Below are 18,102 nucleotides of genomic sequence, written 5' to 3'. Positions count from 1 at the left end.
ATTCTGTCGCTGTACCTTTCAAAAGTGCTGAACAAACAGTTATATTGACTATGTCTGTCCGCTCGGTCATTAATGTCTTAATAGAAATGGCCTCTTATCCGCTCTAGTCGTCCCATTTGTACATCTCAATTGTCAACAGAAACCACATTTGTTTAAGCAAGTCAGCCATTTCAGATTTGTGTTTTTAAAGGGCAGTAAATGAGGCTGAATGAACTGTTTTGCTGCCAGACAAGGCTCCGCTGATAGCCAGGTGTATTGGTGGTAAGCTGTTGGGACAGCTTTATGTGGCCCTAACAGTTTGTGTAAACCATTTGTCACCGTTATAATGCAATGAATGTATTGTTTAGTATTGTGTAGTGTGGCTTTGCTGGCATGCATATGTTTTTTCTTGAGTTTGCCCCACCAAGATTTACATGCTAAAATCGCCACTGCCAAGGTGAGCTTAAAAAAAACTTTATTACTCTCTATTCTTAACTCATTTTAATAAAAACAATTTGCAGTGATGATAAATTGCTTCTAACTAATGCTTATGTACCTGTTTAGGTTTGATACCATGCTCTGCCAAATCAACCATCATCAGTATAAACCAGAAAACCCCGTGGTCATGTTTCAGGAGGGACTGACTTCAGGTCTCAGGGAAGGTGACGTCAACCTGTCAGGCTTAGCTACCTCCAACCAGCTGGAGCCGGTAAGACTAGCATCCACACAGTGACTGGGTCCATAGGGATCAAGGCTGAGAAACACTAATGCAGTCTATTCTAGAACCATAGACATGCATGTTGGCAGTCACTGTCAGTATTCAGTCTGATGTTGGTGTAATGCATCAGGACAGGTGGACAGGCAGCCCTGGGTGGTAGGTAACAGCTCAGTCTAGCAGCCCTGGGTGGTAGGTAACAGCTCAGTCTAGCAGCCCTGGGTGGTAGGTAACAGCTCAGTCTAACAGCCTTGGGCGGTAGGTAACAGCTCAGTCTAACAGCCCTGGGTGGTAGGTAACAGCTCAGTCTAACAGCCCTGGGTGGTAGGTAACAGCTCAGTCTAGCAGCCCTGGGTGGTAGGTAACAGCTCAGTCTAGCAGCCCTGGGTGGTAGGTAACAGCTCAGTCTAACAGCCCTGGGTGGTAGGTAACAGCTCAGTCTTAAAGCCCTGGGTGGTAGGTAACAGCTCAGTCTTATTACAGCCCTGGGTGGTAGGTAACAGCTCAGTCTTACAGCCCTGGGTGGTAGGTAACAGCTCAGTCTTACTACAGCCTGGGTGGTAGGTAACAGCTCAGTCTTACAGCCCTGGGTGGTAGGTAACAGCTCAGTCTTAAAGCTCTGGGTGGTAGGTAACAGCTCAGTCTTACTACAGCCTGGGTGGTAGGTAACAGCTCAGTCTTACTACAGCCCTGGGTGGAAGGGAACAGCTCAGTCTTAAAGCCCTGGGTGGTAGGTAACAGCTCAGTCTTACTACAGCCTGGGTGGTAGGTAACAGCTCAGTCTTACTACAGCCCTGGGTGGTAGGTAACAGCTCAGTCTTACAGCCCTGGGTGGAAGGTAACAGCTCAGTCTTACAGCCCTGGGTGGAAGGTAACAGCTCAGTCTTACTAAAGCCCTGGGTGGTAGGTAACAGCTCAGTCTTACTAAAGCCCTGGGTGGTAGATAACAGCTCAGTCTTACTAAAGCCCTGGGTGGTAGGTAACAGCTCAGTCTTACTACAGCCTGGGTGGAAGGTAACAGCTCAGTCTTACTAAAGCCCTAGGTGGTAGATAACAGCTCAGTCTTACTAAAGCCATGGGTGGTAGGTAACAGCTCAGTCTTACTACAGCCCTGGGTGGAAGGTAATAGCTCAGTCTAACAGCCCTGGGTGGAAGGTAACAGCTCAGTCTAATAGCCCTGGGTGGAAGGTAACAGCTCAGTCTTACAGCCCTGGGTGGTAGGTAACAGCTCAGTCTAATAGCCCTGGGTGGAAGGTAACAGCTCAGTCTTACAGCCCTGGGTGGTCGGTAACAGCTCAGTCTTACAGCCCTGGGTGGTCGGTAACAGCTCAGTCTTACAGCCCTGGGTGGTCGGTAACATCTCAGTCTTACAGCCCTGGGTGGTAGGTAACAGCTCAGTCTTTACAGCCCTGGGTGGTAGGTACCAGCTCAGTCTTACAGCCCTGGGTGGTCGGTAACAGCTCAGTCTTACAGCCCTGGGTGGTAGGTAACAGCTCAGTCTTACTACAGCCCTGGGTGGTAGGTAACAGCTCAGTCTAACAGCCCTGGGTGGTAGGTAACAGCTCAGTCTAACAGCCCTGGGTGGTAGGTAACAGCTCAGTCTTAATACAGCCCTGGGTGGAAGGGAACAGCTCAGTCTTACAGCCCTGGGTGGAAGGTAACAGCTCAGTCATACAGCCCTGGGTGGAAGGTAACAGCTCAGTCTAACAGCCCTGGGTGGAAGGTAACAGCTCAGTCTTACTACAGCCCTGGGTGGTTGGTAACAGCTCAGTCTTACTACAGCCCTGGGTGGTAGGTAACAGCTCAGTCTTACTACAGCCCTGGGTGGAAGGGAACAGCTCAGTCATACAGCCCTGGGTGGAAGGTAACAGCTCAGTCATACAGCCCTGGGTGGAAGGTAACAGCTCAGTCTTACAGCTCTGGGTGGTAGGTAACAGCTCAGTCTTACAGCTCTGGGTGGTCGGTAACAGCTCAGTCTTATAGCCCTGGGTGGTAGGTAACAGCTCAGTCTTACAGCCCTGGGTGGAAGGTAACAGCTCAGTCTTATATCCCTGGGTGGTAGGTAACAGCTCAGTCTAACAGCCCTGGGTGGTAGGTAACAGCTCAGTCTTACAGCCCTGGGTGGTCGGTAACAGCTCAGTCTTACAGCCCTGGGTGGTCGGTAACATCTCAGTCTTACAGCCCTGGGTGGTAGGTAACAGCTCAGTCTTTACAGCCCTGGGTGGTAGGTACCAGCTCAGTCTTACAGCCCTGGGTGGTCGGTAACAGCTCAGTCTTACAGCCCTGGGTGGTAGGTAACAGCTCAGTCTTACTACAGCCCTGGGTGGTAGGTAACAGCTCAGTCTAACAGCCCTGGGTGGTAGGTAACAGCTCAGTCTAACAGCCCTGGGTGGTAGGTAACAGCTCAGTCTTAATACAGCCCTGGGTGGAAGGGAACAGCTCAGTCTTACAGCCCTGGGTGGAAGGTAACAGCTCAGTCATACAGCCCTGGGTGGAAGGTAACAGCTCAGTCTAACAGCCCTGGGTGGAAGGTAACAGCTCAGTCTTACTACAGCCCTGGGTGGTTGGTAACAGCTCAGTCTTACTACAGCCCTGGGTGGTAGGTAACAGCTCAGTCTTACTACAGCCCTGGGTGGAAGGGAACAGCTCAGTCATACAGCCCTGGGTGGAAGGTAACAGCTCAGTCATACAGCCCTGGGTGGAAGGTAACAGCTCAGTCTTACAGCTCTGGGTGGTAGGTAACAGCTCAGTCTTACAGCTCTGGGTGGTCGGTAACAGCTCAGTCTTATAGCCCTGGGTGGTAGGTAACAGCTCAGTCTTACAGCCCTGGGTGGAAGGTAACAGCTCAGTCTAGCAGCCCTGGTTGGTAGGTAACAGCTCAGTCTTACAGCCCTGGGTGGTAGGTAACAGCTCAGTCTAACAGCCATGGGTGGTAGGTAACAGCTCAGTCTTATATCCCTGGGTGGTAGGTAACAGCTCAGTCTAACAGCCCTGGGTGGTAGGTAACAGCTCAGTCTTACAGCCCTGGGTGGTAGGTAACAGCTCAGTCTAACAGCCATGGGTGGTAGGTAACAGCTCAGTCTTATATCCCTGGGTGGTAGGTAACAGCTCAGTCTTACAGCCCTGGGTGGTAGGTAACAGCTCAGTCTTATATCCCTGGGTGGTAGGTAACAGCTCAGTCTTATATCCCTGGGTGGTAGGTAACAGCTCAGTCTTATATCCCTGGGTGGTAGGTAACAGCTCAGTCTTACAGCCCTGGGTGGTAGGTAACAGCTCAGTCTTATATCCCTGGGTGGTAGGTAACAGCTCAGTCTTATATCCCTGGGTGGTAGGTAACAGCTCAGTCTTATATCCCTGGGTGGTAGGTAACAGCTCAGTCTTACAGCCCTGGGTGGTAGGTAACAGCTCAGTCTTATATCCCTGGGTGGTAGGTAACAGCTCAGTCTTATATCCCTGGGTGGTAGGTAACAGCTCAGTCTTATATCCCTGGGTGGTAGGTAACAGCTCAGTCTTACAGCCCTGGGTGGTAGGTAACAGCTCAGTCTAACAGCCATGGGTGGTAGGTAACAGCTCAGTCTTATATCCCTGGGTGGTAGGTAACAGCTCAGTCTTATATCCCTGGGTGGTAGGTAACAGCTCAGTCTTACAGCCCTGGGTGGTAGGTAACAGCTCAGTCTAACAGCCATGGGTGGTAGGTAACAGCTCAGTCTTATATCCCTGGGTGGTAGGTAAACAGCTCAGTCTTATATCCCTGGGTGGTAGGTAAACAGCTCAGTCTTACAGGAGTCTTACAGCAAGCTGCCACTACAGTCTTCCCTCAGACTGTTACCATATAAACCCAGAGTTAGTTAGTTTAATAGCACGGTTAGGATAACACTCTGGCCCAAACGCAGAGACACACACACACACACACACAACCTAGAGAGAAGCTGCCACAGAGCGAAGGATGTGTGTGAGTATATATTTCTAATTCTCTAATAAATCTAACTTAAGTTTATACAAACATGTCTTCTAAAAATAGACCTTGTAGTACTTCTCGCTCTGTGTTTTCCCCTCTTTCTTCCTGGTATTAGAGGTAAGGAACGTCTCTAACCCATTCAGTTCCATTGAGAACTAAGGGCCCTACCCTCCTCACCGAGTGCATTGTATATGATGTGTAGAGACGTGTTCAGTCTCGTCACTGTGGTCTGTGAGCGCTCCAACTGTGACCCGGAGAAAAGCCACCAAAACAGGCCTGTCCCAGCCAGGGAACTCTTAAGCAGCACAAAACCACACAACACCCACAACTTCCTCCCAATCAGGCCCCACGTTTTGAGGTCGATGGGAGCCAAGGATGATGCCCCCCCCCACTCATTCACAATCAGGTCAGGGGACTAATCAGTGAAGGTCAAGGGTTACAATGTGAGGATAGAGCTGAAACCTATTAAGGTTTTACATCTTGTCATATTCCTTTCTGTCTGGTAACTATTGTATAACCTCACAGATTTACAGCTCAGATCTGGATGGATGACAGCTCACGGAGAAGAGGGGGAGAACAGGGGAAAAAGGAGGAGGGGGAGAAAAGGGGAAAAGGAGGAGGGGGAGAAAAGGGGAAAAAGGAGGGGGGAGAACAGGGGAAAAAGGAGGAGGGGGAGAACAGGGGAAAAAGGGAGGGGGAGGAGGAGGGGGAGAAAAGGGGAAAAAGGAGGAGGGGGAGAAAAGGGGAAAAAGGAGGAGGGAGAGAAAAGGGGAAAAAGGAGGAGGGAGAGAAAAGGGGAAAAAGGAGGAGGGGGAGAACAGGGGAAAAGGGGGGAGGGAGAGAAAAGGGGAAAAAGGAGGAGGAAGAGAACAGGGGAAAAGGGGGGAGGGAGATTGAAAGGAGGCCAGGGTTCTATTACTAATGCCTGCATTGTTAATGAGGAGACCTGGCTCTAGTTGAGCTGTGGGGACTGGGAAGACAACTACACAGCTCTTTCCAGTAAAGGAGATTCTACAGAGGCATCTCTCTCCACGTTCCTTCTATGCGTTTTATCGAATGCCATCAAAGCTACAAAAAAAAAAGATCCGACCAACAGTTTTTGTTGGATAGTTTACAATGCATTTTCACTCCAGTCATGACATTCCTTTCACATGATCGTGTGACCCCACTGACACAAAGGTTCACCACCAGTTACACACATGCACCAACATGGTAGTTACCATGCCTCTGTGCTACACAGAGTGCTACTCCCTCTCCTGTCCCATGAATCTCTCTTTGTTCGGTCATCATGTTCCCACAAGCAGCCGGTGGTAAAACATGTTAGCAGCCTGGAAAGACCTCCTTGCCTTTACACGTCTGGTCTGAAGGACAAAGTCACTATCACAGGTGGTACAGGCCTTGATGTCGCCCCTTGAAAAATACAGTATAATCACCCAGTCTGACATTAACCCCTAGACCCTAACCCCTCCCCTTTACTTAACCCCTACAGCTAACCCCTCGGTTCTAACTTCATGTGTTGTTGTGGTATGTGGTGTATGGGCAGGGTGGGCAGGGCAGTCTTGGTATGTGGACTGAAAGGCAACAGATTGTATTGGGGATGTGGAAGTATGTGTGTGTATGTCGTGGAGCGCCATGCTGTGTGGAGCACCATGCTGTGTGGAGCGCCATGCTGTGTGGAGCGCCATGCTGTGTGGAGCGCCATGCTGTGTGGAGCGCCATGCTGTGTGGAGCGCCATGCTGTGTGGAGCACCATGCTGTGTGGAGCGCCATGCTGTGTGGAGCGCCATGCTGTGTGGAGCGCCATGCTGTGTGGAGCACCATGCTATGTGGAGCACCATGCTGTGTGGAGCACCATGCTGTGTGGAGCACCATGCTGTGTGGAGCGCCATGCTGTGTGAAGCGCCATGCTGTGTGGAGCGCCATGCTGTGTGGAGCGCCATGCTGTGTGGAGCACCATGCTGTGTGGAGCACCATGCTGTGTGGAGCGCCATGCTGTGTGGAGCACCATGCTGTGTGGGTATGAGCTGGTGATGGAGCCAACTGTTGGTGGAGGTGTGGCAAGAAGAAGGGCAGCTGTGGTGTGTGGAGCACCATGCTGTGTGGAGCACCATGCTGTGTGGAGCGCCATGCTGTGTGGGTATGAGCTGGTGATGGAGCCAACTGTTGGTGGAGGTGTGGCAAGAAGAAGGGCAGCTATGGTGTGTGGAGCACCATGCTGTGTGGAGCACCATGCTGTGTGGAGCGCCATGCTGTGTGGAGCACCATGCTGTGTGGAGCGCCATGCTGTGTGGAGCACCATGCTGTGTGGAGCACCATGCTGTGTGGAGCACCATGCTGTGTGGGTATGAGCTGGTGATGGAGGGCAGCTGTGGTGTGTGGAGCACCATGCTGTGTGGAGCACCATGCTGTGTGGAGCACCATGCTGTGTGGAGCACCATGCTGTGTGGGTATGAGCTGGTGATGGAGCCAACTGTTGGTGGTGGTGTGGCAAGAAGAAGGGCAGCTGTGGTGTGTGAGTGAGAGGACAAGTAAGGGATGAACAGCCGTTCCACAGCTGTGTGTGTGTATTATTGTGTGTATCATTGTGTATGTGGGGGGGAACCCAGTTCTATTATGGTATTACAGTCTGGGTTACCAGGTCCCCATCTGCCATGGGGATAACAACACACACGACAGTAACAAGTGGGTCAAACGGCCACCGTTGCCCTGTTGCCATGCGTACTCACTGTGTGTGTGGGTGCCCTCTGCCCAGCCCATACATCTCTGGGTTAAATCTGTAATATTTCTACATGATGAGCTGCATTATGTGGCTACTGTTCAATCTTTGTCAAATCCAGGTGCCAACATGTTGGCTAGTCTGCTGCACTGTAAGCTACACTATATATACACAGATGTATGTGGACACCCCTTCAAATGACTGGATTCGGCTATTTCAGCCACACCCATTGCTGACTGGTGTATACAATTTGGCACACAGCCATGGACTTTTCATAGACAAACATTGGCAGTAGAATAGACTTACTGAAGAACTCAGTGACTTTCAACCTTGGCACCTTCATAGGATGCCACCTTTCCAACAAGTCAGTTGGTCAAATTTCTGCCCTGCGAGAGCTGCCCCGGGTCAACTGTAAGTGCTGTTATTGTGAAGTGGTAGGCCACACAAGTTCACAGAACGGGACCGCTGAGTGCTGAAGTGTGTAATAATCGTCTGTCCACGGTTGCAACACTCACTACAGAGCTCCAAACAGTCTCTGGAAGCAACGTCCGCACAAGAATGGTTCATCTGGAGCTTCATGAAATGGATTTCCATGGCCGAGCAGCCGCACACATGCCTAAGATCCCAACACGCAATGCAAAGCATTGGCTGGAGTGGTGTAAAGCTCGCCGCCATTGGACTCTGGAGCAGTGGAAACGCGTTCTCTGAAGTGACGAATCACGCTTCACCAACTGGCAGTCCGACGGACTAATCTGGGTTTGGCAGATGCCAGGAGAACACTACCTGACCCAATGCATAGTGCCAACTGTAAGGTTTGGTGGAGGAGGAATAATGGTCTGGGGCTGTTTTTAACTGTTTGGGCTTGGCCCCTTAGCTCTAGGGAAGGGAAATGTTAATGTGACAGCTTACAATGACATTCTAGACGATTCTGTGATTCCAACTTTGTGGCAAAAGTTTGGGGAAGGCCCTTTCCTGTTTCAGCATGACAATGCCCTCGTGCACAAAATGAGGTCCATACAGAAATGGTTTGTTGAGATCGATGTAGAAGAACTTTACAGGCCTGCACAGAGCCCTGACCTCAACCCCATTGAATACCTTTGGAATTAATTGGAACACCTACTGTCAGCCAGGCCTAATCGCCCAACATCACTGCCCGACCTCACTAATGCTTGTCCCCACATCAATGTTCCAACATCTAGTGGAAAGCCTTCCCAGAAGAGTGGAGGCTGTTATAGCAGCAAAGGGGGAGACCAACTCCATATTAATGCACATGGTTTTGGAATGAGATGTTTGACGAGCAGGCGTCCACACACTTTTTTTGGTCATTAGTGTAAACCTGTGTCTGTGTGCTAGCCCTGAGAGACTGGAGGAAATGTGGCACAATGTCTTTCCGCTTGGCCAGCGGACCAGTCTGTGTGTTGACAAGCATATCTCTGTTACTGAATGGAAGTAAGAGACAGACAACACACCACTGTTCATCACCATCTCCACTGTCCCACGCTACTACCACACACACACACACACATTCCAAGGAAACAGAACATCTCTTTTAGGACACCTCTAGTCAAACTTTCCCTTGGTTTGACAAAGGAGAGACATTCCAAAGAAGAGATTCCTAGGATGTGTTTTTACTCGTACTGTAAAACCTCTCTTGGTACTTAATAGTTCAGGAGATGGAAGTGGGTTCACCGTATTGATCGATGTCAACTCAGGTGTTTAATAAAAAGCATGAGCTGGTACACACCCAGAGAAAATTATGTAGAGGTGCTGACTAATGGTGAATAAACTGGAAGCTATAGAAACAAAAGGGAGTCGCACACTCCATATACAGTATTTAGTCAGCCACCAATTGTGCAAGTTCTCCCACTTAAAAAGATGAGAGGCCTGTAATTTTCATCATTGGTACCCTTCAACTATGACAGACAAAATGAGAAGAAAAAGAAAATCCAGAAATTCACATTGTAGAATTTTTAATGAATTTATTTGCAAATTATGGTGGAAAATAAGTATTTGGTCAATAACAAAAGTTTCTCAATACTTTGTTATATACCCTTTGTTGGCAATGACAGAGGTCAAACGTTTTCTGTAAGTCTTCACGAGGTTTTCACACACGGTTTCTGGTATTTTGGCCCATTCCTCCATGCAGATCTCCTCTAGAGCAGTGATGTTTTGGGGCTGTTGTTGGGCAACACGGACTTTCAACTCCCTCCAAAGATTTTCTATGGGGTTGAGATCTGGAGACTGGCTAGGCCACTCCAGGACCTTGAAATGCTTCTTACGAAGCCACTCCTTCATTGCCCGGGCGGTGTGTTTGGGATCATTGTCATGTTGAAAGACCCAGCCACGTTTCATCTTCAATGCCCTTGCTGATGGAAGGAGGTTTTCACTCAAAATCTTACGATACATGGCCCCATTCATTCTTTCCTTTACACGGATCAGTCGTCCTGGTCCCTTTGCAGAAACACAGCCCCAAAGCATGATGTTTCCACCCCCATGCTTCACAGTAGGTATGGTGTTCTTTGGATGCAACTCAGCATTCTTTGTCCTCCAAACACGACAAGTTGAGTTTTTACCAAAAAGTTCTATTTTGGTTTGATCTGACCATATGACATTCTCCCAATCTTCTTCTGGATCATCCAAATGCTCTCTAGCAAACTTCAGACGGGCCTGGACATGTACTGGCTTAAGCAGGGGGACACGTCTGGCACTGCAGGATTTGAGTCCCTGGCGGCGTAGTGTGTTACTGATGGTAGGCTTTGTTACTTTGGTCCCAGCTCTCTGCAGGTCATTCACTAGGTCCCCCCGTGTGGTTCTGGGATTTTTGCTCACCGTTCTTGTGATCATTTTGACCCCACGGGGTGAGATCTTGCGTGGAGCCCCAGATCGAGGGAGATTATCAGTGGTCTTGTATGTCTTCCATTTCCTAAAAATTGCTCCCACAGTTGATTTCTTCAAACCAAGCTGCTTACCTATTGCAGATTCAGTCTTCCCAGCCTGGTGCAGGTCTACAATTTTGTTTCTGGTGTCCTTTGACAGCTCTTTGGTCTTGGCCATAGTGGAGTTTGGAGTGTGACTGTTTGAGGTTGTGGACAGGTGTCTTTTATACTGATAACAAGTTCAAACAGGTGCCATTAATACAGGTAACAAGCAGAGGACAGAGGAGCCTCTTAAAGAAGAAGTAACGGGTCTGTGAGAGCCAGAAATCTTGCTTGTTTGTAGGTGACCAAATACTTATTTTCCACCATCATTTGCAAATAAATTCATAAAAAATCCTACAATGTGATTTTCTCTCTCATCTTTTTAAGTGGGAGAACTTGCACAATTGGTGGCTGACTAAATACTTCTTTGCCCCCACTGTACATATAACCTCCCAGTCATTTATTGGGTAAAAAAACCACCAACGTTTCGGCATCACTGTGTCTTCGTGAGGGTGGAAGAAGCCCTGAAGAAGGCAGTTACTGTGAGGTTATATATATATATATATGGAGTGTGCAACTCTCTTTGTTTTTATAACTCACGTGTTTAAGACAACATATTAACTCATGACAAGGCAGAATATACTGAGAAAAAATGCTTTCTTAAGCTCCCGGAAAGGATTTGAAATACTTTTGGAATCAATTCAAACCAATGCAAAATACAACAACAAAACAAACTGCTACAGTTTTCTCAAATGAATGGACAGTCAATGAAATGAAAGTGTTGGCATGACAACGTGGCACAGATTCCTGCTGGTGCTGCCCATGTTATGACCAAGCCATCCAGATCGGTAGAGAGAGAAGACTCTTCCGTAGTGAGGGTGACTCTTCCGTAGTGAGGGTGACTCTTCCGTAGTGAGGGTGACTCTTCCGTAGTGAGGGTGACTCTTCCGTAGTGAGGGTGACTCTTCCGTAGTGAGGGTGACTCTTCAGTAGTGACTCTTCAGTCACCCTCACTGCCTCTTCCGTGTGACGTGGCAGTGAGGATGACACCTGAGGTGCCAACTGCGAAGGTTCGGTGTTGAGGGGCTCGGGTGAGTTTAAACCCACTTTATGCCAAAGCCTGTCCATCTGGCAGTGGAGAAACAGAGACAAGAGACTCTCACTGTGCAATGGCCTGGGTGTGCACAGGCATGCAAATTAAAACAGACACTTTGTAAAATATATGGGGGGGGGGGGGGTGTTTTCATTCGAATTCTCTTGTTTAACATTTACTAGAATCTTGTCCTGACTACTTGGCACAAGGCAACACACACAGTCATTGGTAGTTGAAGATTGTTAGTAACTAGGTACCAATAACTGCTGCTACAGTATTTCCATTTATGCAAATACAGTATTTTTGCAAGAGGGAGGGACAAATTTAGATGTTCCACACTGAATGACAACAAAGCTCAAATAAAGTGTAAAAAAAAAGTGCATTAAACTGAAGTAGAACTTCCTCACCTCTCTGACAATACCGTTCAGTCACACACATACAGCTGCACACGCACTGTATTCTGTCACATGCACTGTCAGTCACAAACACCCCCCCTGCCACACAAACACACCTTACCTGTTATCAAGTTGAGTTGCAGCCACATCCTGGTGATGTCATGGCAGAGCAGGGACACTCGGTTGAGGGCCATCCTGTCCCCCCTCTCACCCCCGGGAGAACACACACTCCCGAACACACACACTCTCAGAATAAGCGGTCGTGTGAGCGACAGCCGTCCATTCCTCCACAGCCTGAGTGCTGAGACTTCAGCCGTACACTAAACGCTCCGTCGCTGGGCGGCACACACACACACACTCACCACACCCCCATCCCTCCCCCTCTGTCTCCATATACACACTCAGCCAGACTGGGCTCAGTTTCAGATTACACCTCCCACTGATCCCTCTCTCCCAGGTACTGAAAGAGCGTAAACAAACAACTCAGAGAGAGAAATAGACAGACACAGAGAGAGAGAGAGAGAGAGAGAGAGGAGGAAGGGAGAGAGAGAGAGAGAGAGAGAGAGAGAGAGACGGAGGAAGGGAGAGAGAGAGAGAGAGACGGAGGAAGGGAGGGGGAAAGAGAGAGCAGCCAGATGTAATTCCCTCAGATAAGCCTATACATGTGCAACTCACACATCTATAATCGGTGTGTAAGCTGGTCTGGGATCAGATCAAGGGGAGATAAAGACGAGTGACAGACAGAATGTGGTTGGTACCAAAGCCATCGTCCCGCACACAGCCCTCTGGAGGACTCCTCTCTGGCTGATACCCCTCAGCCAATCAGGAGCCAGGGCCTGAGTGATGATGTCACAGAGCAGCTGCCTGTATGGGACCGCCTCCAGCTCAATGCCACCTATGACATTTACTGGCCTTTTATGCAGCCAGAGATATGGAGAGGGATGTTGCCCCCACTGAGCTAGGGTCAGTTATGTGTTAAGCTGATCCTAGATCTGTCACACGCACACACACACCACACATTTGTTTTACTATCCTTGTGGGGACCAAACAAATCCCTAACCCCTAACCCTTAACTTAACCTTAATCCCAAACCCTAAAACGGGTCGTTTAGGAATCCAAAGGGGTCAAAAGCCATCCACGGACCCCCCACACCAATCCCAACTCAACAACAAGTATTTAGTATCAGTTCTGTGTCTGACAAGTAGTATGGAGTTCTGTTTCTTCATCCTATGTAATGTATTCTCAGTGAATTCTTTTTTTTCCCTTTAAATTAGTAATTGTATTTGTTGGGTTTATTTCCCATTCTACATCCTGATATTACCAGGTTCTGTCCACTAGATGGTGCTGTTTCTGCTATTTAAAGAATCCCCACATCCATTGTTAAAGGGATGGTTCACCCAAATTACATATTGGTTTTCTTACTGTATAAGCAGTCTATGGACCAGGTATGACAGCAATCCATGCTTTGCTTTTGTTTACAAAAGAGAGCCATTACTGCTGGGACATTCACCCCCTTGTGAAGTGTATGTGTCTGTGTGGTGTGTGTGTGTGTCTGTGTGGTGTGTGTGTGTGTGTACTTAGCCATAGATCGACAGAGTTTTGATAGTTTTACTGTCAATGAGGCAAACTCTGTTAGAAAATGTGAAATGCAGAATGTTTACGGTCAGTGTTAATTGCCGGTGGTCCTATCTGCTGAGCCTCCTTGACATAAAAGTCCAGACAGACTTGGTGCATGACTCATGGGTCACAGCTAGTGAGATAGTGAAGCAGTGGGCTAATCTCCTCAGGAAGTAATACGAGACTCTAGCTGAGACGGTTACACACAGACGAGCACTGTGTGGGAAATCCCCTCAACTCACTACACAGATCCCATCACACATGGCAATCAACCCCCCCCCCCCCCCCCCCTTCACGCTACAGCCATCCAGACATAGGAGACAGCAATCTGTCTGGCCATGGTGGAGAGGACAGAGTCATGTACTTCCTCTTTGGTTCGATTGTCATTGTGGTCCTTTATGAGGTGGCCACCTTGTGATGAAGTCATGTATCTGACAGTGCTACATGTTTCCACATAGAATACAGAACAGATTAGGAGACCCCTCTATATACAGGATGTTGTATAATCCCAGGCAGTATTCAGACAATTGACTGAGAGATTACAGTTGAGGGACGATGGGGTTAGAACGATAAAATGAATTGGTTTCATCCCATCTCTCACTCCAGTCTGTGTCCTATAGAAGACTCCCACAGTCCAATATATTACCAGCAACCTCTCGCCAGGCTGGTTCTGGCTCCCAGACTACAGCAGACAAATGACTGTGGTTTCATGGGATAATATAAAAGGATCATTGACCTGTTACGGTGTGTCTCTCTGCCCCAGGGCCACTCCATCCCTCCCTTTCAATCATTTCCCCGTCCCTTCCCCAATACTTATCTACCTCATGTTACACAGCATTGTAATAACTTGATTATAAACATGCCAATAACATAGGTAATGCTATCTGAGTTATGTTATCTGAGTTATTGCTACGCATAAATATGCGTACAATATGCATCACTTCAATTACTTTCGAAAGAATCCAGGCCCTACAGTAATTAGTCAAACACATCTGATGTCAGTCAACAGGGACAGACTCAGGAGTAAACAAGCTTGCATCCCAAATAGCTCCCTAGTCCCTATATAGGGGGTCAAAAGTAGTGCACTATAAAGGGAATAGGGTGCCACTTGGGAAGCACCCCAAGTGTGTCTGATCCAAATCCTTTTACATTGTCTCTCTGTCGGCGTAGTGATGAAAATAGACTGCCGTTACTGTATTTGTCCCCATTATGAGAAGACCCAGGAACCAGGAAGCATATGGAGATTCAGCCCGTCAGCTGTTCTACTGTATTATGGGACGGCTGACAGCCTTCCTGTCACATGGTCCCACTGTAGGGGTGCGTATCATCTCATATATCTATACTGACCTGATAACAGATATGAAATCCAGGGCAGAAGATGGGAAGTAGACAGGGACAGTGTGTGATCTGTGTGACACTGAACGCTGACTCTAGGAAAGGAAGTGATAGTTTATAAAGGGACAGTTTCCTGTGGCTGCTGGATTGCTTTGGGACACATGAGGCGTCTATTCACAGGGCATGGTGCACAACAGACCGGTCAGCATTTCATTTCCAAGAAACAGATTGTTAGGCAACTTAGTTGTGACCCATGCCTGGCCTGCTATGTTGTAAATTGTAAACATTGACACCCCTGGACTAGACGCTTCTGTCAATGTCTACAATGTAGACCAATCTATTGGTACGATGCTCGGTTTGTTTGCATTACGTGCAACACTTGTACCTGTGTGATGCAGTTTCCTTCTGAATAGTTTGTGTACATTTGAACAATAGAGGATGGATTGTCTTGTTGTTGACTGATGGAACTAAATAAATGACTAATAGCAGCTGGAGCCAGGTACTATTAACATGACTTGATGTTAGTGTTATGGGTGGAGTCCCCACGGTCTCTGAGACAACTGTGAAGTGTGTGTTTGTGTGTACATTCTGTGTGAGACAGAAGCTGGTCCTGTGGGTGAGGGAAATCGACCTGTCTTAAGTAATCCAAGGGTCAAACATACTAGCTTTATTCTGGGCGGAACTTGTTGACAACTGAGCTTAGTACTTAGGCCACAAGTGTCAAACTCATTCCACGGAGGGCCAGGTGTCTGCAGGTTTTGTTTTTTCTCCCTTTCAACTAAGACCTAGACAACCAGGTGAGGGGAGTTCCTTACTACTTACTCAATCAATCAAGTACAAGGGAGGAGTGAAAACCTGCAGTCACTCGGCCCGCCGTGGAATGAGTTTGCCACGTGATCTAGGCGGTTGATATCAACGTTTAATTTATAATGTGACTGATAACATGAGATTAGTGCTGACCGTTGGCAGGCCTGTTCAGTTGAAGGAAGTCGTTGTCGTGGTTGATAAACCGATAAACATGTGGTCTGAGATGAAACAGTGGGTCTGGGGGGGCATGGTGGAGACTGGAACCAGACTAACTGCTCTGATTAACTGTTTATGCCGGGCATTCCCCATCTCTTTATTCAAACACCATATGTTCCCTCCCCCCATAAACTTACCAGGAAAAGAAACATTGAGGTGTGACTTAAGGCCTGTGGGATCTGTGTAGGTGTACGAGAACAGCCACCTAATGCTGACATGATCTCAGGGGGATTTCTAGAGCGGGAACACTGGGACATGTAGGACTCACAAGACAATAGACCATCTATTGATTCAATAAAGGATTAGACTCTCTAGTTTAGTTGTCAAACCAGCGGACAGGAAAACACCTAAAAACGAAATGCTGCTTTTGAGATCATTTATAGTACAAGAGAACAACAACCAATCTTTCATATTTCCTTTCTCTGACACTGTATGTGTATTTGTTTACCAAAGGGAGTGGCTGGTCACTCTCTGTCTCTCTGACACTGTCTGTGTATTTGTTTACCAAAGGGAGTGGCTGGTCACTCTCTGTTTCTCTGACACTGTCTGTGTATTTGTTTACCAAAGGGAGTGGCTGGTCACTCTCTGTTTCTCTGACACTGTCTGTGTATTTGTTTACCAAAGGGAGTGGCTGGTCACTCTCTGTTTCTCTGACACTGTCTGTGTATTTGTTTACCAAAGGGAGTGGCTGGTCACTCTCTGTTTCTCTGACACTGTCTGTGTATTTGTTTACCAAAGGGAGTGGCTGGTCACTCTCTGTTTCTCTGACACTGTCTGTGTATTTGTTTACCAAAGGGAGTGGCTGGTCACTCTCTGTCTCTCTGACATGGTCTGTGTATTTGTTTACCAAAGGGAGTGGCTGGTCACTCTCTGTTTCTCTGACACTGCATGTGTATTTGTTTACCAAAGGGAGTGGCTGGTCACTCTCTGTTTCTCTGACACTGTCTGTGTATTTGTTTACCAAAGGGAGTGGCTGGTCACTCTCTGTTTCTCTGACACTGTCTGTGTATTTGTTTACCAAAGGGAGTGGCTGGTCACTCTCTGTTTCTCTGACACTGTCTGTGTATTTGTTTACCAAAGGGAGTGGCTGGTCACTCTCTGTCTCTCTGACACTGTATGTGTATTTGTTTACCAAAGGGAGTGGCTGGTCACTCTCTGTCTCTCTGACACTGCATGTGTATTTGTTTACCAAAGGGAGTGGCTGGTCACTCTCTGTCTCTCTGTTTCTCAACCTCTCTATATCTCTATATCCTTCTCTGTCTCTCTGTTTCTCAACCTCTCTATATCTCTATATCCTTCTCCGTCTCTCTGTTTCTCAACCTCTCTATATCTCTATATCCTTCTCCGTCTCTCAGTTTCTCAACCTCTCTATATCTCTATATCCTTCTCCGTCTCTCAGTTTCTCAACCTCTCTATATCTCTATATCCTTCTCCGTCTCTCAGTTTCTCAACCTCTCTATATCTCTATATCCTTCTCCGCCTCTCTGTTTCTCAACCTCTCTATATCCTTCTCCGCCTCTCTGTTTCTCAACCTCTCTATATCTCTATATCCTTCTCCGTCTCTCAGTTTCTCAACCTCTCTATATCTCTATATCCTTCTCCGCCTCTCTGTTTCTCAACCTCTCTATATCCTTCTCCGTCTCTCTGTTTCTAAACCTCTCTATATCCCTATATCCTTCTCCGTCTCTCTGTTTCTCAACCTCTCTATATATCTCTATATCCTTCTCCGTCTCTCTGTTTCTCAACCTCTCTATATCTCTATATCCTTCTCCGTCTCTCAGTTTCTCAACCTCTCTATATCTCTATATCCTTCTCTGTCTCTCTGTTTCTCAACCTCTCTATATCTCTATATCCTTCTCAGTCTCTCTGTTTCTCAACCTCTCTATATCTCTATATCCTTCTCCGTCTCTCTGTTTCTCAACCTCTCTATATCCTTCTCCGCCTCTCTGTTTCTCAACCTCTCTATATCTCTATATCCTTCTCCGTCTCTCTGTTTCTCAACCTCTCTATATCTCTATATCCTTCTCAACCTCTCTATATCCCTATATCCTTCTCCGTCTCTCTGTTTCTCAACCTCTCTATATATCTCTATATCCTTCTCCGTCTCTCTGTTTCTAAACCTCTCTATATCTCTATATCCTTCTCCGTCTCTCTGTTTCTCAACCTCTCTATATCTCTATATCCTTCTCCGTCTCTCTGTTTCTCAACCTCTCTATATCTCTATATCCTTCTCTGTCTCTCTGTTTCTCAACCTCTCTATATCTCTATATCCTTCTCTGTCTCTCTGTTTCTCAACCTCTCTATATCTCTATATCCTTCTCCGTCTCTCTGTTTCTCAACCTCTCTATATCCT

The 18,102-nt window shown here is 47.6% G+C and overlaps 1 protein-coding gene across 10 annotated transcripts in view; it reads right to left on the bottom strand.

The window, feature by feature from the left end:
- LOC115120228 (guanine nucleotide exchange factor DBS-like) overlaps positions 1-18,102 on the bottom strand; it is an 87,981-nt gene that overhangs the window by 54,559 nt on the left and 15,320 nt on the right. The window contains exon 1 of one of the 10 annotated variants that reach the window (XM_065018916.1): positions 11,896-12,202. The exons of the other annotated variants lie outside the window; for them this stretch is intronic. Coding sequence (XP_064874988.1) covers positions 11,896-11,968 — 73 coding nt within the window. The 5' untranslated portion in view covers positions 11,969-12,202. Of the gene's footprint in view, positions 1-11,895; positions 12,203-18,102 lie in introns of those variants that run through there. 10 annotated transcript variants of the gene reach the window in all.

This window comes from Oncorhynchus nerka, linkage group LG5 (genome assembly GCF_034236695.1).
Source record: "Oncorhynchus nerka isolate Pitt River linkage group LG5, Oner_Uvic_2.0, whole genome shotgun sequence".
NCBI lineage: Eukaryota > Metazoa > Chordata > Actinopteri > Salmoniformes > Salmonidae > Oncorhynchus > Oncorhynchus nerka.
Note: the sequence above shows the minus strand (reverse complement) of the source record. Positions and strands in the feature narration are given on the sequence as shown.